This window comes from Onychomys torridus, chromosome 14 (assembly GCF_903995425.1).
Source record: "Onychomys torridus chromosome 14, mOncTor1.1, whole genome shotgun sequence".
Classification (NCBI taxonomy): Eukaryota; Metazoa; Chordata; class Mammalia; order Rodentia; family Cricetidae; genus Onychomys; species Onychomys torridus.
Window position 1 is genome coordinate 68,669,754 of NC_050456.1, and position 26,228 is coordinate 68,695,981.

The window sequence follows — 26,228 nt, forward strand, 5'->3', positions numbered from 1 at the left end:
TAGCAGAACAATATTATTTGGTTTTATGGTAGGCCTGTGACCTATCTAGTCTCAGACTCCTGGCAAGCTGAGCAGTGTTAGGGTTCCATGTCATGGAGTAGGCTTCAAATCCAGTCAGAAAAGTGGTCATCTGACAGATCACCTTTCTAGATCACAGGGTTTGTAAGCTGGGTTCATGGTTACCTTTCTCCACTGGTGGCTTGATAAGTACCTTACAGTACCATGAACTCTAGGGAGTAGGGGTGAAGTCTCTAGTTAGGGATCAGCTCAACATCTCTGTATTCACTGAGATATGTAAGTGTTGTCTTCAACAATAGGGCCTTGCCATTAGTTTGTGGAGAACAAATAATACATGAAATTTTCAATTTTTCCAAGGTTGTTGTGATGGTGCATGCCTTTGATCCTGGCACAAGGAGGCAGAGGCAGGTGCATCTCTGTGGGTTAAAGAACACACTGGTATCCATAGTGAGTTGTAGGCCAGCACAGTGAGACTCTTTCTCTAAAAATAACCAAGTAAATAAAAAATAGACCTTCCTGAAAATATAAAAATGGTAAATTAAAAATCCAATGGATGTTTGAACATTGTGCCAATAAATATTCCTAAATAAGCAAAGCAAATTTTGAGGGAGGGGACATACTAATTAGTTGAGATGTTATCAGGAGCCCTCCAGAGTCTGAGATTTCAGTCTACTTGAAGTTGTCAAGTCAAGATTATACCAGTTTTCTTGGGTCCTGACAATAGACTTGAGATTGCTAGGTTAGAGACAAAAGGCCTCATTGCTGACAGAGACAAGCATAGCCAGAGTATCAGCATGAAGCTCTTTCTAATTCCTTCACTTCCAAAGTCCAACTGCATTTCCTAGGGTCCCATAACAAAGTACCATACACTGGGTAGATTAAGCAACAGAATGTTTTTTCACAATTCTGGAGGTCAGAAGCCTGAGGTCAAAGTGTTACCATGGTTGATTTTACTGAGGGCCCTGGGAGAATGATCTAGTCTGTCCTCTCCCATGAGTTTATAGATGGTTGTCTTGGCTTTATCCTCCCTTTGTGTAACTCTGTGCCCAAGTTTACTCAGCTTTTAAGGATACTAGACATTTTCAGTTAGAGCATCTTTCAATGACCTCATTCTCTAAATAGGATCTCATTCTGGGGGTTTGGACTTCAATATGTGAGTTTTGTTATAAATGACTCAGTCTATAACAGATACTTAACCAGGCCATGAGATGCATCATAGGGGAAGAACACTAATATTAGCAGAATCACCATGGAAATTGGCCTGCTGTTGCAACTCTCTCACATCTGTTGGCTGCAAACACAACCCTGAGAAAAGCCCTGGATCAAGAGCACCAGAGACTTGCATTCTTACTATACTCAGCAAGAACATGCAAGGAAGCTTAGGATCATGTAGACTACATCTAAATCTAGGTATTCAAATTATTGTCAAAATAGTAAAAGAAAAAAAAGATTGTCAGTTTTATCATCCTTAGAGCATTTACTGATCAGGGCAGGTTCTTGATCTTACAGTTAATCTAATATCATGAATCTCACTTCTCCCACTGTTACCTATATAGAAGAAAACCCCAAGCCCCAACCTCTCTGTCTCTCACGATGACCATACGTTTGCATATTTTAAATACACAGTAGGAGATAAATTAGAATGTAGTCATGTTGTATCTCTATTTCAGGGATTTGATGTTTGGCCAGTTGTTAATTGTGTCCTGTGGATTAAGTCCAGGGCTGTGTGCTTGCTAGGAAAACACTCTACCTCCCTCTTTATCATCTGCTTTTTTCACATGATAAAAATATTCTTAACTTGAAGAGATGTTTTCTTCACCTTTTTGTAGTTGTTTTTATGTCTAAAAAATGCAAAATAATAGTTTCAGAGTAACTGAATAGAAATAACTTATATTTATTCCAACAGATGGAATCGCTGCTTATATATGTAATGATTTTACTTTTGAATGTGTTTGAATTTTCATCAGGAATAATGTATAATAAACGTAAGTATGAGACTATCTCCTTTTCAAGAGTTCTTATTTACAACCTTTCCTCATTTACAGTTCAAATATTGTCCATTTAATATTTTTTCTTGACACTATTTTCCCATTGTTTTCATATATTATCTATTTGCTCTGGCCTAGGTGTCTAGTATTGTCATTGTGAACCCATTATTACCAAGTTGTATATTCAAACTTTTTAAATAGCACATTGTCACTTCCAAGTCATTGAATGTTCACCATTAACAGCAAATTAATCATGGCAAATATTTTATTATTTGGACAGATATAAAATTTTTCCTTGATGTATGAATTCTCAGGCTATCAACTTAAAAGGAAATTTCCCTGAAGAAAATATGTGGATAGAATTAGTTCACAAAACTGTAAGAATAGTATACATTTGTTAAGGAAAAAAAAATCTACTTCTATTGTGTACACATTTTTGAGATCTGTCTGCATCCTACAATGCATGCTAGAATACAGTGGTATTTAATAAATGGATAGATAGAAGAATTCAGTCTTTCTATTCACAAATGTTTTGCAGAATTTGATGAGATATGAATAGTTCCAGTTTTTAGTTCCAAACTTTGTACTAGGGGATTTCTGACATATCTGTGGATATAAGCCAACATTGGAGAGTCACAGAAGGAGAGGTGTCAGAGAAAAGAATGATTGTATCTGGCTGTGGAAAAGCAAGTTCTTAAGGCTGGCTTTATATAAGAGTGAACAGTCTGTTCAGGTCTTTAAAGTGGGTAAAATTTGCATATGCACATATGAGAAAGAGTATGTTTCAAAGGCAGTATTAGGACACATGATAAACAATAGTTTGGAGGTAGTAAATTGCAGAATATGTGAGGGAACAGTGCATAGTTCAATATGATGAGAAAGAAGGGACACAATCAAACTATCCTGAAAGACTGAGCTGGTGCATTTCATGGAGGTGCTTGCACGTAAGGCAAAGAAATACTGATTTCAAAATAATATCATCAGGAGGCTATTTACACTGATATGCTTACATAGACAAATTTAATAATAACACTGAAACAATTATGTTGTACAAACAATATGCAGTATAAAGTAAACTTATTCTTAGTTCTTATGTAAATCTAATTAAGTAGGTGGAAGAGTAACATACTACAGCTATAGTTTGGATCAATATAGCAGAATAGGGTGAGAAACACTTTTATCCTATCCTGTTAGATTCTATAGCTGATGTTTGTGATCTAATGAAAGACAGACAGACTTGAGAAAATGCATGTAAATTTCATTTGATTTCAATATTCTATATGCCATTGAGGTCTTTGTAGAAAGAAGTAAGATTCTAAAGAAGTGGTTAAACCCATGGGTTAATGTACCATTATCAACGAAAAGTAACAAGTTGGGGAGAGAGGACAAGAGAAGAAAAAGGGTTTGGGGATGATGAACAGAGGAAGTCTGTTAAGAAATATATAGGAGGGAAATGTTGGAAGACAAACACTTTTAATACATTTGAGCAGACTCAGTATCAACTCTTTTGCTGTTGGTGGGGGAAATTTGGTTTCTTTTAGCTTGAAATCATCTCAGGGGTAACGTGGCTTATGTGCAGGGTAGCATGTTCTGATCTCTTCCAGCAGCAGTATGGTGATGGGAGGAGTTTTGTTGCTTCTGGTTACATCTTCATTGCTATATCTGTATTACTGTGAGCAGAACAATGAGTGCATATAATAAATGACACTAATCCTGAGTTTTCTAATTCTGGTCTAAAATTCGGGTCCTTCCAGGGATTTTTTTTTTAAACAATCCAATCCATTTCCAAGCAGTGGAAACATGATTTTGAGTTCTAGTAGTTGCAACTACAGTCTCCAACTCAATGGAACAGTCCAAACACAGCACTGTTCTATAATAGTGGGATTTTAAAGACTTTATTATTTTAAGCTATTTTTTCTATGACTGTCTATACCCATTTTCTTTTCTCTCTTCAGCGTCTAAGCACATTTTTAAACATATTATACATTTTTAGGGGTTTTCTGTGTTTTACCTGGCTTTACTAAGCATCTGAAGTGTTCTCTGATCATATGAGATGAATCTTAAATAGCTATGTCTGTGGCTCACCTTAGTGCATGGTGCTGGTGCATGGCCCTGGAGGCCAACTCCAGCCTGCAGGCAGTCTCTGTGCACTGAGCCTGTCCAAGAGACCTTGGTTACCAGGATGCTCTGCCAGGAAGGTACATTTGACTCATTGTTTTGATTTTTTTTTTTTTTTAGCTTTCTCAAGCCTTGTGTGGATACATGTGGCTGGATGCTGGACACCATATGTAGACAGATTTTTCTTTGAGCCACCTGCTCACAAAAAAATGACACAGAGACTTACTATTGATTATGAAAGCTCACCCTTAGCTTAGATTTGTTCCTGACTAGTTCTTACAACTTACATTAAGCCATATCTTTTAATCTATATTACTCTGTACTGCCCATCCTGCTTCTTCTCCACCTGGATGGAGACTCTGCCTTTCCTCTTCCCAGAGCTCTCTGTCCAGAAGTCCCTGCTATACCTGCTGCCTAGCTATTGGCCACTTAGCTTTTTATTAAACTAATCACTGTGACACATCTTCACACAGTGTAAAGGAATATTCCATAACAAGGCTCCTAAAATAATTGTCTTCCTCAAAATACCATGCTTTGTCCTGTCACACTAATCAACCCTGTTCTTTTGCTAAGTAGGAGTCCAAGCCTGTGTTTCAAACTATAGGGTTACGTGCTACATTTTCCATTGTACCCATTACAACCTCTTTTCTCCAAGATAAGATGAAAGGATCCTCCTTCCAACCTCTTCCTGCCAGTAGCTCTCTATGAGAGCAAAATTCCATCTCTAGCCTGGTGTGATGGTGTAAATCTGCAATTCCAGCACTCAGTAGGTGAAGATAGGAAGATGGCAGTTATTTTGAGTACATCCTGGTCAACATAGCAAGTTTAAGACTATCCAGGACAAAATTATGAAATCCTATCTCAAGAGCACCAAAACTTTCTCTCCTCCAGTTTTTAATCATCTTATGCTTACAACAAGAGTGAGGAACTGGAGAGTCACAAACTAGTTTTTGTCACCTTCCATGCTCTTGACATCATGGTCTAGCATACCCTGCACTATATTTTAATGCTTTAGCCAACACCTCCTTTTATGACTCCTAATAGCATATCTTTAAGAAGAAAAAAAGTGCACAGTTTGGGTTTTCTCTAAACACAGTGAGTTCAAAATTACAATTCTGTTTTGTGGAGGATGGGAAGGTAATTTAGACAGAATTTCATGTAGCCTAGTATGGCTTCTGACTATTGATCCACCTACCTCCACTTCTTGAGACCTAGAATTGCATATGTGCAACTCCACATGCAGCTTTAAATTTATAATTATTTTCTTTTTCAAGATAGGGTTTTTCTCTGTAGCCTTGCCTGTCCTGGAACTCACTTTGTAGACCATGCTGGCCTTGAACTCACAGGGACTAACCTTCCTCTGCTTCTCAAGTACTGGGACTGAAGGCGTGTACCATCACTGCCCAGCTATTAATGATTGTTCTTTTAAAAGTGTTTTATCACTCAGCAGTGGTGTCACTCACTTTCAATCCCAGCACTTGGCATATCATTGAGTTTAAGGCCAGCCTGGTTTACAAAGTGAGTTCCAGGACAGCAGAGGGTACACAGAGAAACCCTGTCTCAGGAATAAAAATAAATAAATAAATTTAAAAAAAGGAAAAAAACATGTTTTGTCAGTTTAAAAATGTGGTACTTTTCATGTAAGTCCTTCTATCTTGACCTGTTTGTTGTTGTTGTTGTTGTTGTTGTTGTTGTTGTTGTTGTTTAGGTGAGAAGGAGAACCACTTTGCTTGTTCCAGTGAAGAGGTCCCCAGAGACAATCAAATAATCAAGTTGTTTCTTTCCATGGACAGTTTGGTAAAGTCCACTAACTGTATGTATTATAGTCCTTTGGGCCCTTTTAAGGCCTGATATAAATGCAATGGCACTATAGTCTCTCAAATGCTTTCAACTGTCCAGACAGGAAGGTGAGATCCTATGGAATTGTGTCTGTAGCTGGATAGGGAGGTATATTTCATTTAGCCATTGAGCATCCTGTGTAGCCATACTCTGTGAGCATTGTTAATAAATGATGCCTACCTCCCTTTTCTAAACCACCTGCGACAATCTTCAACTGATATGAAACCAATTTGTTCTTTTGAAATTTGACAGAAGTAGCATGTCAGAAAAACATACCTTACATGACCTTAAGAAAGAGATTGGTCTTGTATAACAAGGACCATGTTGCAGTTGTCATTTTGTGTAAGTGATAGTATGACCTTTCCATTCAAGTGATGGAACATTTTTAAGCAATCAAACAACAAAATAAAATAAAACAGAATATTAAGATAGTCATGGGCTATGGCCATGTATAATGGCTTAGTGAGAGAGTGTTTGCCTACCGTGCTCAAAGCCTTGAGTTCAACACACACACACACACACACACACACACACACACACACACACACACACACTTGAAAATCCATGTATCAATTGCTAGCAAAAACAGATGTTAATAAAAAAACAGATTATCTAAAAATTGATGACAAATACAATAGAAACACAGAATAATTTTCCAGGAAGACATATAATTTAGCCCTAAAGTCTCCTTTAACATGGTTCCTAATTCTATTTGATATACAAAATATATACTTAATTTAGATTTTGAAGTAACAATGGATGAGAAGCCTGTGATTTTGTACTATAGGAAAAGAAAGGTAGACTTACAAAGCTGGGACCAGATTGCTTAACACTTTGGTATTAGTTTTTTTATTTAAAAATTATTTGTAGAATTATTTATTTTATTTTTATGGATGTTTTGCCTGCATCTTCTAATGTGTACTACGTAGGTGCACACACATACATGCATGCCTGATCCAGAAGAGTTCATTGAATCTGTTGGAATTGCAGAGTTGTTAGCCACAATGTGGGTTCTAGGTCCCGTGGAAGAGCAACAAGGCTCTTAACCACTGAGCTATCTCCAGTTTCCATTTTTAGTTTTAAAATCAGTATTCTAGCCCATTTTTTACATAGTTAAAGTGAACTACATGTCACATTGGCATTGTTTTAAATCATCTTTAATCTTTAAAGAGTTTAAATCACTTACATCTTTAAAGTGTTTGTGTGTACAATCAAAGTGTTCTGTGTTCATTATGAAACTTAATTTCATACATGCCTTTTCTGAGGGAAATCTTTCGCTCTGATGACTCTATTAAAAATAGGGCTTCCCAGACCAGATCAGTAAGATATCTAGTAAGTAAAGGCAGTTGCCACCAACCCTGATGACCTGGGTTTGATTAATAGATCCTATATGGTAGACAGAACTGACAGCCACAAATTGTCCTCTGACTTCCACATGCATGCTGTGGCAGAGGTGCTCATACATGCATACGTACACACACACACACACACACACACACACACACACACACACACACACACAAATAAAAATGTAATTAAAAATTTAAATCAGATGTACTTCCCCAACACCTGAGTTCCCACTCCCCCTTCACTGTTTTATTCTATGATTGATGCTGTATTTACTCTCTTGGTCTGTCTTTCCCTTTATCCATCTATAACTTCACCCACTACTCCATCTAACCAGTTTGTCTGCCTGACAGCCCCCACTAGACTGTAAATTCTAAAGTGGCAGGGATTACGTCAGTTTATTCTCCTCCATATCCCTAACACCTTCTACTCTGCCCAACATATGGTAGATATTTTTAATATCTGTATGTGTATCATGTACATGCCTGGTGCTTAAGAGGTCAGAGAGAGTGTTTTGGTTCCTATTACTGTAGTGACAAACTGTTGTGGACCTCCATGTGTGTGCTGTGGACAGAACCCAAATTTTCTGCATGAGGAGCAAGTGCTTCTAACTGCCACACCATCTTGCCAGTCCCAGACAAAGTATTCTCAATTAGTAGGAGAGACAAGAGACAAATCTCAGTGACTGTCTTAGGTTTTCAGTAAAATTCAGCATTCATGATGTGACATTGCCACATCCCTTTTTAAAATTTTTTATTAATGTATTTTTTTTATTGACTCTTTGGGAATTTCACATCATGCACCCCAATTCTACTTATTTCTCAGTTCCTCAGTATCTGCCCTTCACCTTTTTACTATCTCCCCCCAAAAGAAAACTAAAAAAGAAATAATAAGATAAAAATAGTAAATAAATAAAATAAAAATAAAAATGCAAATAAGAATATTAATTAAAAACAAACAAAAGGAAACAAACTCCACTTTGTTCCTCCATCTTTCCCACCTCTCCATCAACTCTTCATTTGTCTTGGTGGCCTTGGTACCTGCTGAGTTTCATGCCCTTTTATCCAAACAGCTTTACTTGCAAATGTTAATTGTGCAATGTGTTGTTGCTCAGGTTCAAGGCCTCTGGCTTCTGATACTCCATCAATACTGGACTCTCACTGAAACTCCTCTCAGATATCCTGCAGTTATGGTTCCATAGGACTAGTCCATTCCCATGCTCCAGGGAATTATACATGGGGTAGATGTTGGGGAATGTCCACTCAAAGCTCTGGATGTGTGTCTAGGTGGTAACGGGGTTATTCTGACTAGGCTGCTGGAACCACCCTCTGCACCTTAGGAGTAGAGTTAGCTCTCCTATCCTATACCCAAAGTGAGGGGTGGGAGCAACTTTCCCAAGTGTGTATGTGTCAGGGGAAGTAGGGACCAGGCTTTCCTATTAGGACTGGGGCTAGCTTTCCAGTGCCGAGGTAATCAGGGTCCCTTATCCCAGGGCTGGCGAGGGGTGGGGCTAGCTCAGCATGGGCCCTTGTACTTCAACACAGGTTTCAACACATGGTTCTTATAAGTAAATTTCTTGTAACTCTGTGGATTTGGTCCCAGGTTTGAAATGAATATGTCAGATTTGCAACTCTGAGTGAAGGTGTCCTGACTACCTGGGAGTCAGGCAACACCTTGAGCTGCTTAGGACTGCTCTGGTGGCTGGAGCTACAAGGAGGTAGCCCAACCCTAGATGGATGAGGTATCCTGGACACCTCTGCCCTAGAGGTGTCCTGGACACCTGGAGCTGCTTAGGAGAACTCTGATGGCTGGAGCTGCAAAGAAGCAGCCCAACCCTGGAATGTAATTTTCTGACTGCTCGGGAGAGTCGTGCCTGGAACTGCTTCAGCAGGGAAGGGGATCCTGACTGTTCAGGTGTCAGGCTACATCTGGTGTGATTGGGGATGGTCTCCCCGCAGGATATAGCAGTCCTTCTCCTCTCCTGGAAAGCCACTACAACTGAGCTTTGCTCAGCCCCCACCTAAGGGGGCTTCCTAGTAGAGCTCTTCATCTCCAGCCTAAGAAACTGCAAAAACATGTAGCAGTCTCCTCCGGCTACAGAGGAAAATGTTACTTGTTCAGCTTTCTCTTGCTCTGTCCACCAAGGGACATTTGATCAAGGATCTTCAGTTCAGCTTCCCCTTTCTCAATCCACTATAGGACATTTCAGCAAGGTTCCTCTCTATGCAAGTGAATGAAGTTCTTCACACCCAAAACTCTTTTGAGAAAGAGATTTATTTGGGAAAGAGGAGTCCAGGAGAGTAGCTGCCTCTACCAGGGTGGAGAGAAGCCACACTGACCAGGCAAGACAGTTTATATAGGATGTCTTAGGGGTGGAGTCATCCAGTGATTGGTTAGTTTTTTTCTGCCCAGGGATTGGCCAGTTTTGTGGGCTAGGGACAGAGATGACCCTGATTACGGAGCCAACCTGTATTTCTTTCACTGGCCTTTTTTGGTTTTTTGACACTACCTCTAAGGGCAGGGCACATTTCTTTCACTGACTCTGATTTTAGGGGCCAAGATTGTTTCTTTGGTACTGGTTTCAAAGTCAGGTCATGTTTCTTTGGTTCATTTCTCTGGCTCAGGTCCCAAACCCAGGCTTGTTTCTTTCCCTGGTCCTGGGTGCCAGGGTAATGATTCTACTGCCTTGCTCTGTGATTTCTTGGTTTCATAGGTCCCTTAGCTAGGATCAGAGATGGCTCTGATTTGAGCCAAAGTGTATTTTTCCACTGGCCTTGTCTGAGCCATCTTTTCCTAGTTCTGGGCTCTAGGGTCAGGGTGGGTTTCTTTTGCCAGCCTTTTTCCCTATACTTCTCACGGACCCCTATGGTAACAGAGGCAAGAGACCTCAACACAGACCCCAGCTGCAACAGAACCATGGACCTAGATATGCCATCAGCCCCAACTTAGGCCTGGATGTTACCATGGCCCTGGGTAAGCAGTGCAGGCCTCTCAGATTGGCATGAACCTGGTCTCAGCCTGGTCCCTCCACTCCAACATGGCCCCATGTGTCACCTCAGACCACAGGTGATAGCATAGCCTTCAGTGACCTCTACACAGACCCCTGCTGCTGTAGTGCTGCAGACCCAGATATGGCCCCTCCCATATCTTGGGCCCATAAATCAACATGGTCCCCAGTGGCAGCAAAGGCCAGCCTAATCTGTATGGCCCTAGTGGCAGCATGACCCACAGGTACCCACATAGCCTCGGGTGTTGGCCCAGACCCCAGGAATCTGTGCTGCCTTTTTTTGGTAACCAGAGCCATGAACAACAATGCAGACCCTGGCTGCAATAGGACCATGGACCCAGACATGGCCCCTAGCTGCAGCTCAGGCCCAAATGACAACATGGCCACTGGTGTCAGCACAGGCCACTCAGGTCCACATGGCCTCAGCAGCAACACTGCCTTTGGACCCCAACATGGCCATAGGTGTCAGCCCAGAACACAGGCATCCTTATGGCCTGTGGTGACAATGTGGGCCATGGACATCAACACAGATCCCAGCTGCAGTAGGACCACAGACCTAGATATGGTCCTAGACAGAAACCCAGGCCTGGATGCCACCATAGCCCCAGCTGGCTTCACAGGCCACTCAGATCTGCAACGGTCTGGTGACAAGGTGGCTCTCTGATAATAAAATGGCCCCAGGTAGGGGCCCAGCCCCCAGCATCCACATGACCTTCAAAGGTAACAGGTTCCATGGATATCAGCACAGACCTTTGCTGTGGTAGGTCTACAGACCCAAAGATGGCCCTCACCTGTCTCCATGGCTCTCGGTGGCAGCCCAGTCCATGCAGATTGGGATGGCTTCTGCTATGGCATGGTCCTTAGACACCAATGTAGCCATATGTGGTAGTGTTCCAGACCTTGGGCATCCTAGGGCCTTTGGTGGTAACAGGAGTTATGAATATCAATATAGACTGGCTGCTGCAGGGCCATGAACCTGGACATAACTTTGACAGCAGTCCAGGACCCAACACCACTGTGGCCCTGGGTGCAAGCAGGCCTCCCACAGTATCATGTTCCTCATTCCCTTGGCCTCTTCTCATCTGTGTTTCTCCATAGGACAGGAACCATTCAGCCTCTCTCTCTCTCCCATATTCTACCATGTGTTTGCTCACCATAATGGTGCTCAACTGTCTGGCACAGCAAGGCAGTTGTGAGCCCATAGTTATCTCTCCCTGCCTAGGGCAATTCACCTTAGGCATGTGTGTGTGTGTGTGTGTGTGTGTGTGTGTGTGTGTGTGTGTGTGTGTCCATCTCTGCCCGCTCGGTCCTAATGGCACCTCTCAGGCCTGTAGTTTCTTCTTCCTGCCCAGGGCAAACAGCCCTGAGAAGGCACTTACATGTCCATCTCTGCCTGTTCTCCACATCCCTTTTAAAACTGGGAAGTGGACAATAAATTTAAATCCTTTTTAATTTAGTCACAAAACAATACTTTTAATAAAATGATATTTTCCTTTTTTTCCCCTTTGTCTTTTTGAGACAGGATTTCTCTGTGTAGCTTTGTCCCTTTCCTGGAACTCACTTTGTAGACCCTGGTGGCCTCCAACTCATAGAGATCTGCCTGCCTTTGCCTCCAGAGTGCTGGGATTAAAGGCATGTGCCACCACCATCCAGCTAATAATATTTTCTACATGTGAGACTAGTTGGTTTTCATTTTATGGTTATGAAAAGTATAAACTTACCATTTTTATGACTAACACTCTCATAAGGATGAATTGAAAAACCTTAGGACACTAAGTTACTGAGTTCCAAGGACATGCTTATAAAAATAGGTTTTCCTCACTGGAGATGGTAATTATTAAAAATTTTTATCAGCAACTATTTCCCTAAACTTATCCTCACTAATAAATTAATGTAATATGTTTCTCCATGTCAAATTATCATTACTTGTTATATTTCTTTCTTTCCTAAAGAAAGTCTACTGTTCAATCCGACATGAAAACAAAGATACTTCACGGGCATTTTTGAGTGTATTTACATCAGGAGGTCTTGCTCCCAAACTGATAATTTCTAACAGTACATACCATGATGACTTCCACTTTAACTTATCTCTGGTAATTATGTTTTTTTTTTTTTTTATTCTATGGTATGTTATTGAGAAGAAGCACACTTTCTCTTATTGGATATCTTTTTACAAGTTGGAAATTAAATAATGTATCTCTAAAAATGTTTTAAATCCAATAATACATGTTGGAATATTTCTTTACACTGTGTGAAGAAGATCTGTCACTGTGACTAGTTTAATAAAAAGCTAAATGGCCAACAGATTGGCAGAATTTTTGGAGCAGAGAGAATGCTGGGAAGAGAAGGGTTGAGTTGCAAGGAGATGCCAGGGATGCAGAGCAAGCAGCATGGGCTTTGCAAAGTAAAGGTAATCAAGCTACATAAAAGAATGTAGACTAAAAGATATGGGTTAATTTAAATTATAAAAACTAGTTAGAAACAAGCCTAAGCTATCAGCTAAGCTAGCTTGATAATTAATATGAAGTCTCCATGTGGTTTTGGGAGCTGCCAGGCAGGAGAGAACATCTGCCTACAAATACAGTATATATTGTTAAGAAGTCACATATTTTTCAAGTACTTAGAACACATTAAAAAAAGATGATGGTGTTAGTGATGGTGATGATGATAAAAACACATTAGCTAGGCATAATGGCACATGCTTATAGTTCCAGCACTCCAGAGGTAGAGATATGAGGATTGCTGTAAGTTCAAGACCATCCTGGAATACAGAGCAAAATCCTTTCTCTGCACCCCTTTAAAAATAAATCACTTGGAAGAAATGCATTTGAAGCAATTAATTATTTCTGTTGCTTCCGAAGATCTGACATCATTTCTGCTGGCTTCAATTTCTTCCAGCATTTTCAGTGGTGGTCGAATGGCAGTGAGCTAGAGTTGATGTACACCATCTATAAATCTTTAATTTTAAACCAAGTTATCAAGATGAATTCATATACCATTGAACTTACCCACTGAAAGTTCATTGGTTTTTAGTATATTCAGAGTTGTACAGGCTCACTAGTATATAATTACAGAACATTCATCATCTTGAAAGACAACATGAAATCATTAAGTCATTCCTTATTCTCCTTCAATTCTTTAGCCCTAAGCAACCACTATTCTGCTCATATTCTCTTTACCTCTCCATAGATTTGTCTAATTCTGCATAGCCCGTGTAAAATACAATACAATATCTAGTATTGGTAGCTGCCTACTTCAGTTTTCATAATGTACCCAAGCTCCATACATAGCAAGGGAAATGTCAATGCTTTATTCTTTCTATGAGTAAATAATATTTTACTATAGACACAGCACATTTGTTTGTCTATCAGAAGGTAAATATTGGACTTGTTCCTGTCTGTGGTTCTTATAACTGCTGCTGCTGTGTATATGGTTCTTTTTGTGAAAATAGGTTTTCATTTATTTGGTATACATATCCAGGAATGGAATTGTTGGGTTATATGGTGAGGAACTGTTTTCTAAGGTAGTAGTACTCTTTCCTTTTCCTACCCTTGACTACTTGGTCACAATTTTTCTCTGTCCCCAGCAATGGTTATTATAATATCCTAGAATATATAAAATGCTACCTTATCATGGTTTTTATTTGCATGTCTTTAATGCTGTTTATCAATTCTTATGCTTATTGGCCACTTAATATTTTATTAGGGGAAATGGGTATTCTGATTCTTTAGGGTCCATTGTTAATGGGGACTTTTATGTTTTCATATATAATTTATAGATGTTTATATATGAATTTGCTCATAAGATATATAATATGCAAATATTTTCTTCTCTATGGTTTATATTTTCACATCCTCCAATACAAGAAAGTTTTTTTTTTCTTTTGAGGACTTTTAAAGGTTTTGTTACTTGTGCATTTTGTGCCATGTGTAGAAAAATCATCTCCTGATCCAAGGTCTTAAAAGTTTACCCCTATCTTTGGTCCAGGATTCTATAGTTTTTGCTTTATTTTTTGCACTTTGAATAACTTCGTCATTCATTTTTGTATACTACAGTACATAAGAGTCATTTTTGGAATAACTATGGTTGATTTATTTAACATTGAAAAATGAAAACAATTTGGTTTTCCTGTTAAAACATTTAAATTACAGACACAATCAGGACAGGAATGATCTCAGCCCAATTCCTGAGGTGGGGTGAAGGAGTTGAGCCCAGGCTTCATCTGGAGTAGGCTTCTCCTTCAGGCTGAGACAGTCTCAAGACAGGAAGACTCAGCCCCACCTCTGTGAGCAGACAGCATTGAGTGATCACAAAGAAAGAGCTGCATTGAGTGAGGACTGGTTCCTAAAGTGTCCCTGGGTCTTCTGTAGGTGGCTTCAATTCTAAAGAAGAGAATAGTGGTCCTGGGTGGGGGTCTGAAGACAAAGAGCCAACACCCAACAGAGGTCCTCTTTTTTAGAGGAACACTGTGTCCCTTTTTCTCAATAGCAAGAAAACAAAAATCCAGGGAAGTCATTAGAAACAATCCTCTCCCCTGCCAGGGAAGATGAAGAGAAGAGCTGACTACACTCTAAGTGGGGCTATTTTTTGGTAGGAGAGCAGCCAGAGAAGAAGCTGCTATTGCTGGCCAGAGCTCATTTCTTCTTTTTTCCTGTGAACTTACTTTCTTGGAATTCTGTTGCTCTGTGTTTTGTGTCTGGGGGCTCTAAGGAAATGACAAGAGCAGTCTTCCTTAACATAACTTGATCCATATCACTCATTTCTTTTAGGATCTTGGTATTAGGAGTGGCACAGACAGGGTTGAAGAAGCTCAGTCCTGGGGTCACCTCTGTAGGATCCTCCAGTTTGAAGGAGCTTTAAGAATCCTGGTTCCACTCAGTAGTACTCAAGCTGTCTTGTTCTTGCTTGTGGTTCTGGCATTTTGTGGGGTCACAACCACAGGCCACACTGCAGTCCAACCCTTGTTTCCTGCACCTACAGTGTTTGTTACTACACCATCCCCTGCTGGAACACTCTTGAATGGTCTTCCTGGACACTTTAGCCAGTTTCCTTGGTTTCCATTCCTCATCATTGGCGTCACCATCTTCAGACTCATTTGTAGAATGCTCTGAAAGATATGTTAGATACTCAGTGTATATGCTCTATTCCAGGAACTTGTCTCCAACATACAATGGTTTGGGTAGAGGTGGGATGTATTCAAAGGATGAATCTGGAGATTGAAGGTCATTTTTAGGAGGATGAGATTTCTGGCCTTTGGCACCTTGAAGGATGCTCAGTTTCTATCTGATGGTTTGGTTTCTCTTGGAGAAGCTGCTGGTTTTGTTCACACACTTCTTGCATTTTCCTAAATTGTTCCTCCTGACACTACAGTGTGTTCAGCAGCTGCTGCTCCTTTCCACTGATTGACACCTTCCAGCTGCTTCTCTGCTCTTTGGCTTTGCTGCAGCTGACTGAGAAGGTAGAGCACCTTCTCTTGGTGCTTTTGCTCTACCTTGAGCAACTCAGCTTTCCATTCTGTTTCTACCACAATAACATGACCCTGCTCCTCAACCAGCATCTTCTGCATTTTAGAATAGCCAGCCTGGCTCTGTTTCAGGTTGTTTTCAAGCTTGATGACCCATATTTTGGAGGAGACCAGCTCTCCAACCAAATATATTAGGGCACATTTGGCTTCCAGTGTTGTTTTGACCTGTCTTCACTTTCTGCATCCTGGAGCTTTTGCTGTAGGTCAGCTCCAGACTCAAGGCTTTTAATCTGCTTTGTAATAGAATCCTCTAGCTGTGAAGCATGACCACATACTTCATCTCTAGCAAATGTGGTCCTCTGGAGCTTAGAGGGTAGGTTCTCTCCAGGTTTCTTGTTTTCTTTAAGATGACCCACATCCAGGGCTAGGATCTTTTGCTCTTCAAGAAGGTCATTCAGATGGTGTTTGACTTCCTCAGTATTGACCATAACTTCAGTTTCATCTCTAAGCCAGTTCTTCACTCGTGCTTCTGTGCCTTCTCTTCCACGGCTCTGGGTTTCTTTCCATTTATCTCCAGCTTCCCGTTGCTTTTGGAGGGCATCCTTGAGGCGCTTGTTGGCAGCTGCTACTTCTTCAGTTTTCTGCCTGAGCACATTGGACTGTTTCTGGAAGTCTCTTTCAAGTTTGAGATGCTTGTATCACTTTTTATGGTCTTATTCTTTTAACTGGATTACTTCTTTGTCCTTTGGATTCTTCCACTGTCTGGACTTCTCAGCATCTTCCTTTATCTGACACATTAACTTTCCTTGCTAGGTTTTCATCATCTGTATCTCCAGTGTCAGTTTAAAGATCGTCTTCTTGATGGACTCTTTCAGTTTCAGAAGCTTGGACTGTTCATTTAGTTTCTTCTTCAAATCAGCTATTTGAGCCTCCAGCTCTTATACACATTTGTTGTGATGCTCATTCAACTTGATCTGGTTGACATCCTTCTTGGCCACCTGATGTTCCAGAAGCAATTGTTCCTTTTCCATCTGCAGACTTCTGACTTCTGATTCTAGACTTTTGAAGTTAGCCTCATAATGGCACTGAATGGGCTGCTGATGCCCACCACTGAAAGTTATTTTCCTAGCTAGAGCCTCTTTCAGTGCCAAGAGCTTTATTCAACTCAGAGAATTCCTTAGACATCTAAGATTGATGTAGAGCATGCTGTGTGGTGAACGTATCAGAAGACCTACTAGTCTCTGGACTGATGACCACTTGACCATCTAGTTCCATTGCTGATTCAGTGGCTGCAGCTTGGAACGCACAGGTTTTGTCTGATAGATGAATAACAACTTGTGGCAGACTATGAATTATCTCTACATTTTCTATTAATTCCTTGTCTTCCAAAGTCTACATTAGCCTTTGAAGATCCAGTTTACAGGCTGCATGATGCATGAGCTCTGGTAGCTTGGTGTTAACTTTCTCTTTTTTTTTGTTGTTGTTCTGTAGCAATGATCCTTTCCAATGTCTGCACTCTCTGACCAGCTGCCTTACTCAGAACATAACTTAAATTTTCATTCTCTTCTACCAGGGACTGGTTCTTTTCCTTCAGAGATTGGAAAGTCTCTGATAGTTCTACGTTTATAGTTCTATGCAAGCTACCTAGGGCATGGTCCTGTAGCAACAAGACCTGTAGCTGTTGAACCTGATGCTTCAGATGATTAAGTTCAGTATTAAGAATAGATTTGTTCTTGATTTTTCTAGCTCTGTCAGCATAGCGTAGGGTATTTAATGTTTCCTCTAGACTGGAGTCAGCAGGACTCACACAAGCAATCATAAGAGTGTGGCTGTTGCCTCCCAGAGAATCTTGAAGCAGGCGAGTTAACCTGGAATCTCTGTAGGGCACAAAGCTACCCTTTTTGCCGTCTCCAAGAGCACTGATTACATTTCCCAAGCATAGGAGTCCTCGGTTAATATGAATACCCTCTTTCAGGCGGTCCCCTTCAGCCTTGGTTTTCTTCTGTCTTTCTGATCCAGCAAGATCTACAAGACACAGCTTAGAGTGAAAGCTGCTGTTCTTGTCAGTTTTCTTGCTTTGCCTTATGGAAATTGTGAAGATGGCATGCGATCGGGAAGACTGTGAATTCATAGCTGTGGCAGCTACAGTCCTAGAGTTGTTTCCCTGCTCCAAACAGGAAACCATGTCAGAGGCAGCTGAAACCGTCTTCTCAGTGAGTCCCACAATCTTTATTCCTGCCTTGGGATCCTCCCGGATATGTATTTGAGAAGCTTTCTCACAAGGCAAGCAAAGAAGATCCAAAATTTCTTCATTGTAAATCTCCAAGTAAGACACTCTCAGTGTAAACTCAGAGTCTCTCTCTTCATCCATTTCTTTAAAAAGAAGTTGTATTACCCTAGGAATGACCCCCATGGTTGGTTCATTGTCTTGGTCTGTACTATATGTACCTCCCATAGAGTAGGTTTTTCCAGAGCCAGTCTGTCCATAAGCCAGGACAGTGGCATTGTAACCTTTAAATATGCCTTTAATGAGTGGTGCTACTGCTGTGTTGAAGACCTCCTCCTGTTCAGTGAAGGGGTCAAACACAAAATCACAGGTAAAGGATTTATCAGTACCAATCACCACCTGAGGCTTCCCAGGCACAAAGGACAGGCACATCTGACAGCCCTCGCCAATCTCTTTAGGGACCAGAGGGCGGCAACGCAAGGCCACTTTCACAGGAATTCCCTTCACCTCTTCCTTCATGATCCTAGTTGAGCATCTGCTCAAACTAATCGCCCTTCCCTTGGTCTTCTCTGTCTCCTGGCCCCCTCCCAACTGGAGTTTTAACCGCTGTTTCTGCCAGCCAATCAGAGAGCAGGCACCCGTGGGCGTGGCCCAAGAGTGCTACAGTTATTGTTTTGCGTGCACTCCAGCACCTTATGTTGAGGAGTGTTGGTTTTTCCTGCTGGAATTGTTTTAGCATCTCTGTCGAAAACTACACTGCTGCTTTGATCTGTGATCCTAACCTTTATGTTGATGCCACATTGTCTTGATAGCATGGCATTGTGCTAAATGTTGACAAAGCCTCAATTCACTTTTCTTCAATTGACTGCTTTTTTCCTAGTCTGAGTCCCTTTGGTTCCCTAAGTTTTAGGATAACCGTGCCAGTGACTACAAAATAGTCTCCTGAGATTGTGTTCAATATGTAAATAAATTGGATGACATTGACATTTTAATAATGTAGAGTTTCCAAATGATAACCATGTGACATCTTTGCATTTATTTAGATCTTTGATTTCTGCCAACAATGTCATGTGGTCGTCAAGAGTACACCTTTTATATTTGTTCCATTAAATCTACTCCCAACATTTCATTTATTGTATAATTTTCTTTCATTTTATAATTTTGCTAAACATATTGTGACTTCTATCATATTTATTAGTCACCTAAATTTCAAAAGATAATTTTTCCAAATATACCATTTTCAGTGGCTTAATTTTCTTCCAGAATTTGGAACATTCTAAAGTCACCTAGCACCATTGTTTCTAGATAAGAAATTAGCTTTAAATTGCAGCTATTCCCTCCGTATGTAATGTGTCGTTCTTCTCTGCACATGTTTACATTTTTCTCTTTGTACTTTCCTGACTGGGTATCTGAGCTGCATATTTTGTGTCTGCCAAATTTTGAAAGCCTTCAGTAATTATTTCTGCATTTTTTTTCTCTTTTGTTTGTCTTCTTCTTAGGACTCTTAATTTTACAAGTCTTAGAAAGCAAGATATTGTCCTGCAAGTCTCTAAAACTATTAAGTTTCTTTAGTCACTTTCATTTTTTTCTAAATTTGACAGATACATGAAAATATAAAATCTGTATAAGTAAGTGGGATATCAGATGGTATTTCAATAAATGTACATATTGTACAATATTTTTATTAGATTAAATTACTCTTCTCAACTATGTATTATTTTTGTTCTTGTTTTTGTTTTGGGTTGTTGTTTCTTTTATTTGAGATAGCACCTCATGTCTTATGATAAACATATTTTAACCTTTTGAGATATATAGTATATATTGTTACTATCTCCAACCATGCTACTGCTTCCTTCTCCTTTATGACTGAGTCACTTGTATATCCCTGAATTCCCTTTTTCCTTGTCTGTCTTATTCAGTCTTCTATTGAGGCCACTTAGTATGTATTTTACTTCAGTTGTTCTACTTACGGCCTTATTTTTTGCATTTATTTTCTTTTTATTAAGAGATTTTCTGTCGTGCTACATACCAACCACAGATTCCCCTGTCCTCCCTCCTCCCAACCCCAGCCTTCCCCCATCCCAACCCACCTCCCCATTCTCATCTCCTTCTAGGCAAAGTCTCCCCTGGGGAGTCAGCAAAGCCTGGTAACATTCAGTTGAGGCAGGTCCAATCCCCTCCTCCCTGCACCAAGATTGAGCGAAGTGTCTAGATTCCAAAAAGCTGGCTCATGCACTAAGGATAGTTTCCGTTCTCACTGCCTGGGGGCCCCCTAAACAGTTCAAGCTAAACAACTGTCTCACTTATCCAGAGGGCTTAGTCCAGTACCATGGGGGCTCCTCAGCTATTGGTTCATAGTTCATGTGTTTCCACTAGTTCAGCTAGTTCTCTCTGTACTTTTTCCAATCACGGTCTCGATATCTCTTGCTCATATAACCCCTCCTCTATCTTGTTGATTTTCTTTATGTATCTTTTCTACTCTGGAATTATCTATGCATTCATTCATTGGGACAGTTTCCTTCAGTCTATGCACAGATTTGTAAAAATAACATTTAATCCATTGTCTGTTAGCCAAACTGAGTCAACTGACTGTCTATATTTGTCCCCATAATATCAGTTACATTTGCCTATTGTCATTGTTTTGTTTGAAAACTGGACACTGTAGGTAACATCTTGTGGCAACTCTGGATTCTGGTTCTTCTAAGAAATTTTATTTTTATTGCTAGTCTAAAAAACAGGGGGTTGGGGATTTAGCTCAGTGGTAGAGCGCTTGCCTAGCAAGCACAAGGCCCTGGGTTCGATCCTCAGCTCCACAAAACAAACAAAAAAAGCAGATAATTTCCTTGGTTAAAAAAAAAAAAAGAAGAAAAGAAAAGAAAAAAACTATAAACTATTTTACCTGTAGTTTTGATTATCCTGCTAGATTTTTAGCTTCTACTGCTTTTTCTTTTTAGAGCTGTTATGGGAGTGTTCTCTTCCTTGGTGTAGCAGGAATATTTAGACATGTTTTCTATGTAAATTTTGGAGCTCCTCATATTTATTGTTCTCCTCTTCCTGGGATTTCCCTCTTAAATTCCCAAATGCTCTGCCAGCCCCATGAGTTGACTGTGACTTATCTAGTCAGTAATGCTTCAGCTTTGTGCTTGCTAGGCTGTTCCAACATGTGGTCATAAAATTACAAACAATGATGCAAAATATCCTTGAATGTGTGTGTCTGTGTGTGTGTGTGTCTGTGTTTGTGTGTGTGTGTGTGTGTGTGTTTACTCATATGTGACTGTAACACGGGAAACATCCCAAACAGTGAAATTTGCTATTGAAAACCCTTTATCTATAATTGGACTATATGTATATATATTTGGATATTTTTGACTAATTTTATTTTTAAATTATTGGGCAGGATATACTAAAATAAGTGTTGTTGTTAATGTTGTAAAATAATGCATGCTTATTTCTTCTTTCTTCAAGTTCAACAATCAGACTTTCTGGTTCGTTGATATTCCTAGAGAAAGCATCACAGTAAACACAGGTAAGAGGGATCTGAAGTAATTCTTGTACTCATGGGTCTGTATTGCCACATTCAGCAAATAAAAGTATTGACATCATGTAATAAATCACATCTTATCTCATGTGTTGTGTGACAGGTATTTCCTGGGGAGATGCAAAACACGAGTATACCAGAAAGGGAACCAGCAGCAGACCAAAGTAACTGCTGTACCAGTGTCCATTTTGGGGAACCACTGAGTTTTCTCAGGGCATTCCTAAGCAAGTTGTGAGGGGTTCCTCATGAGGAACAGGGATAACTCAACTGTGGCTGCATCACCAGAAAGCTCACCCTAACTTGGGTTGTGACTCCCCAAACCTACAGCTCTGTAGATTTCTACAAGCTTGCTGCAGCTCCACAGTTGGGACATCTCTCTTTCCTGGGATGTCTAGTCAGTCTCTAACCTCTGTAACTGTTTACTCTACCTTACATAGTTGGGTGGAGGCATGCAAGAATCTTCCACAATTCTGTTCTGGATTGGTGCCCTTTGCTTTACCTACTGAAACAGGTAAGTCAAGGCTTTCCCATTTGAGGAAATGTTTCAGTTTGGAGAGAATGTTCCATACAACATCATATAAATGCGCCCATATAGTTGTATGGGACATACTAATAATTATTTGTGGTTTATCTGAAATTCAAATTTAACTGGGCATTTTATCTAGAAGTCTTACAAGTTGTGTGGGATAAAATAAAATATTTATATTATATAGCAATATATATATATTTTTTCTTTCATTTCTTTTTTTCCAATTATTATTATGTGTTTTAATTTTATATATCAGTCATGGGTTCCCCTGTCCTCCCCCCTCCCGCACCCACCCCCACCTTCCCCCAAACCCCTCCCCTCCATTTCCATGTCCTTCAGGACCAAGACACGCCTGGGGATTCATTAAAAAATGGTGGATTTAGTACCGGCAGGTCCCGTCACCTCCTTCCAGGCTGAGCATGTGTCCCTGTGTAAGCCCAAGGTTCCAAACAGCCAGCTCATGCACTAAGGACAGATCCTGGTCCCACAGCCTGGGTGCCTCCCAAACAGTTCAAGCTATTCAATTGTCTCACTTATCCAGAGGGCCTGATCCAGCTGGGGGCTCCACAGCTTTTGGTTCATAATTCATGTGCTTCCATTCGTTTGGCTATTTGTCCCTGTGCTTTTTGCAATCTTGGATTCAACAGTCCACACTCTTGCAGTCCCTCCTCTTTCTCGACAGTTGGACACCTGGAGCTCTACCTGGGGCCTGGCTGAGGATCTCTGCATCCACTTCCATCAGTTATTGGATCAGAGTTCCAAGACAACTGTTAGGGTGTTTAGTCATCTGCTCACCAGACTAGGTCATATCAGGCTTTCTCTCAACCATTGCCAGCAGTCTACAGAGGATATATCATTGTGGATTTCTGGGGACCACTTGAGCACTCTGCCTATTGCTGTTCTCATGTGGTCATCATTTATCATGGTCTGTTATTCCTCGTTCTCCCTTTCTGTTCTTGATCCAGCTGGGATCTCCTGATCCCCTAAACTTTCTTTCCCTCAAATCTCGCCCTTCATTACTCCCACTGTCGTCCATGTTGTTCAGGTAGATCTCATCCATTTCTCTGTCACTGGGTGATCCCTGGGACTTTCCTAGGGTCCTGTTTTCTAGGTAGCCTCCCTGGAGTTGTGTAGCAGTCTAGTCATCTTTGCTTTACATCTAATATCCTCCTATGAGTGAGTACATACCATGTTTGTCCTTCTGAGTCTGGGTTACCTCACTCAGGATGATTTTTTTCTAGATCCATCCATTTGCCTGCAAACCTCATGATGTCATTGTTTTTCTCTGCTGAGTAGTACTCCATTGTGTATATGTACCATATTTTCTTTATCCATTCTTCAGTTGAAGGGCATCTAGGTTGTTTCCAGGTTCTGGCTATTACAAACAATGCTGATATGAACATAGCTGAGCAAATGCCCTTGTGGTATGATTGAGCATTCCTTGGGTATATGTCCAAGAGTGCTACAGCTGGGTCTTGGGGGAGATGGATTCCCAATGTTCTAAGGAAGTGCCATATTGATTTCCAAAGTGTCTGTACAAGCTTGCATTCCCACCAGCAGTGGAGGAGAGTTCCCCTTGCTCCACATCCTCTCCAGCATAAGCTGTCTTCTGTGTTTTTGATCTTAGCCACTCTGACAGGTGGAAGGTGGTATCTCAGAGTCGTTTTGATTTGCATTTCCCAGATAAGTAGGGATGTTGAGCAATTCCTTAAATGTCTTTCAGCCATTTGAACTTCCTCTGTGGAGAATTCTCTGTTTAGTTCTATAGCCCATTTCTTAATTGGACTGTTGGGCATTTTGATGTCTAATTTCTTGAGTTCTTTATATATTCTGGATATCAGCCCTCTGTCAGATGTGGGGTTGGTGAAGATCTTTTCCCATTCTGTAGGCTGTCGCTTTGCTTGTTGACCATGTCCTTTGCTCTACAAAAGCTTCTCAGTTTCAATAGGTCCCATTGATTGATTGCTTCTCTCAGTGTCTGTGCTACTGGTGTTATATTCAGAAAGTGATCTCCCATGCCAATGCGTTCTAGAATACTTCCCACTTTCTCTTCTATCAAGTTAAGAGTAACTGGATTTATGTTGAGGTCTTTGATCCACTTGGACTTAAGTTTTGTGCATGGTGACAGATATGGATCTATTTGCAGCCTTCTACACATTGACATCCAGGTATGCCAGCACCATTTGTTGAAGATGCTTTCTTTTTTCCACTGTACATTTTTGGCTTCTTTGTCAAAATTATATGTTCATAGGTGTGTGGGTTAATGTCAGGGTCTTCACTTCGATTCCATTGGTCCACATGTCGGTTTTTATGCCAGTACCAAGCTGTTTTTATCACTGTAGCTCTATAGTAGAGCTTGAGGTCGGAGATCATGATGCCTCCAGAGGTTGTTTTATTGTAAAGGATTCTTTTGGCTATACTGGGTTTTTTGTTTTTCCATATGAAGTTGAGTATTATTCTTTCCAGGTCTGTGAAGAATTGTATTGGTAATTTGATGGGGATTTCATTGAATCTGTAGATTGCTTTTGGTAAGATCGCCATTTTTACTGTGTTAATCCTGCCTATCCATGAGCATGGGAGATCTTTCCATTTTCTGACACCTTCACTTTCTTTTTTCAGGGACTTAAAGTTCTTGTCATATAGGTCCTTCACATGCTTAGTTAGAGTAACCCCAAGGTATTTTATATCATTTGTGGCTATTGTAAAGGGTGATGTATCTCTGATTTCCTTCTCAGCCTATTCGTCTATTTTATATAGGAGGGCTAATGATATTTTTTAGTTGATCTTGTATCCTGCAATGTTGCTGAAGGTTTTTATTAGCTGTATCAGTTCCTTGGTTGAATTTTTGGGGTCACTCATGTATACTATCATGTCATCTGCAAATAGGGAGAGCTTGACTTCTTCCTTTCCAATCTGAATCCCTTTAATCTCTTTATGTTGTCTTATAGCTCTGGCTAGAACTTCAAGTACTATATTGAATAAGTAGGGGGAGAGGGGACAGCCTTGCCTTGTTCCTGAGTTTAGTGGTATTGCTTTGAGTTTATCTCCATTTAATTTGATAATGGATTGCTGTAGATTGCCTTTATTATGTTTAGGTATGTTCCTTGTATTCCTGATCGCTCCAAGACCTATATCATGAAGGGGTGTTGGATTTTGTCAAATGCCTTTTCTGCATCTAGTGAGATGATCATGTGTTTTTTTTCTTTGAGTTTGTTTACATGGTGTATTACATTGACGCACTTTAGTATGTTGAAACACCCTTGCCTCCCTAGGATGAAGCCTACTTGATCATGGTAGATAATTATTTTGATGTGTTCTTGGATTCTGTTTGCCAGTATTTTATTGAGCATTTTTGCATCAATGTTCATGAGGGAGATTGGTCTGTAGTTCTCTTTCTTTGTTGCATCTTTGTTTGGTTTAGGAATCAGGGTAATTGTAGCCTCATAGAAGGAGTTTGGTAATATTCCTTCTGCTTCTATTGTGTGGAACAATTTAAAGAGTATTGGTATTAAGTCATCTTTGAAGATCTTGTAGAATTCTGCAGTGAAACCATCTGATCCTGGGCTTTTTTTGGTTGGGAGACTTTTAATGACTGATTCTATTTCCTTAGGGGTTATTGGACTATTTAAATGGTTTATCTGGTCTTGATTTAACTTAGGTATGTGGTATCTATCCAGAAAATTATCCATTTATTTTAGATTTTACAGTTTTGTGGAGTAGAGGTTTTTGAAGTATGACCTGATGATTCTATTGATTTCCTCATTGTCTGTTGTTATGTTCCCCATTTCATTTCTGATTTTGTTAATTTGCATGCTCTCTCCCTGTCTTTTGGTTAGTTTGGATAAGGGGTTTCTATCTTGTTGATCTTCTCAAAGAACCAACTCTTTGTTCCATTAATCCTTTGTATTGTTCTCTTTATTTCTATTTTATTGATTTCAGCTCTCAATTTGATAATTTCCTGACATCTGTTCCTCCTGGGAGACTTTGCATCTTCCTGTTCAAGGGCTTTCAGGTGTGCTGTCAAGTCACTGGTGTGAGATTTCTCCAGTTTCTGTATGTGGGTATTCAGTGCTATGCATTTCCCTCTTAGCATTGCTTTCATAGTATCCCATAAGTTTGGGTATGTAGTGTATTCATTTTCATTGACTTCTAG

General features: G+C 40.2%; 1 protein-coding gene and 1 pseudogene across 1 annotated transcript in view; one reads left to right on the forward strand and one right to left on the reverse strand.

Annotated features, from left to right (window-relative positions):
* Nucleotides 1-1,924: 1,924 nt before the first annotated feature.
* The window catches only part of Catsperb (cation channel sperm associated auxiliary subunit beta), a 138,413-nt gene continuing 114,109 nt past the window's right edge, over nucleotides 1,925-26,228 (forward strand). The window contains exons 1-4 of the mRNA XM_036205648.1: nucleotides 1,925-2,003; nucleotides 5,833-5,921; nucleotides 12,270-12,410; nucleotides 21,474-21,534. Of these exons, the coding sequence (XP_036061541.1) occupies nucleotides 1,925-2,003; nucleotides 5,833-5,921; nucleotides 12,270-12,410; nucleotides 21,474-21,534 (370 nt within the window). The remainder of the gene's footprint in view (nucleotides 2,004-5,832; nucleotides 5,922-12,269; nucleotides 12,411-21,473; nucleotides 21,535-26,228) is intronic.
* LOC118595835 lies at nucleotides 14,898-18,527 on the reverse strand (annotated as a pseudogene).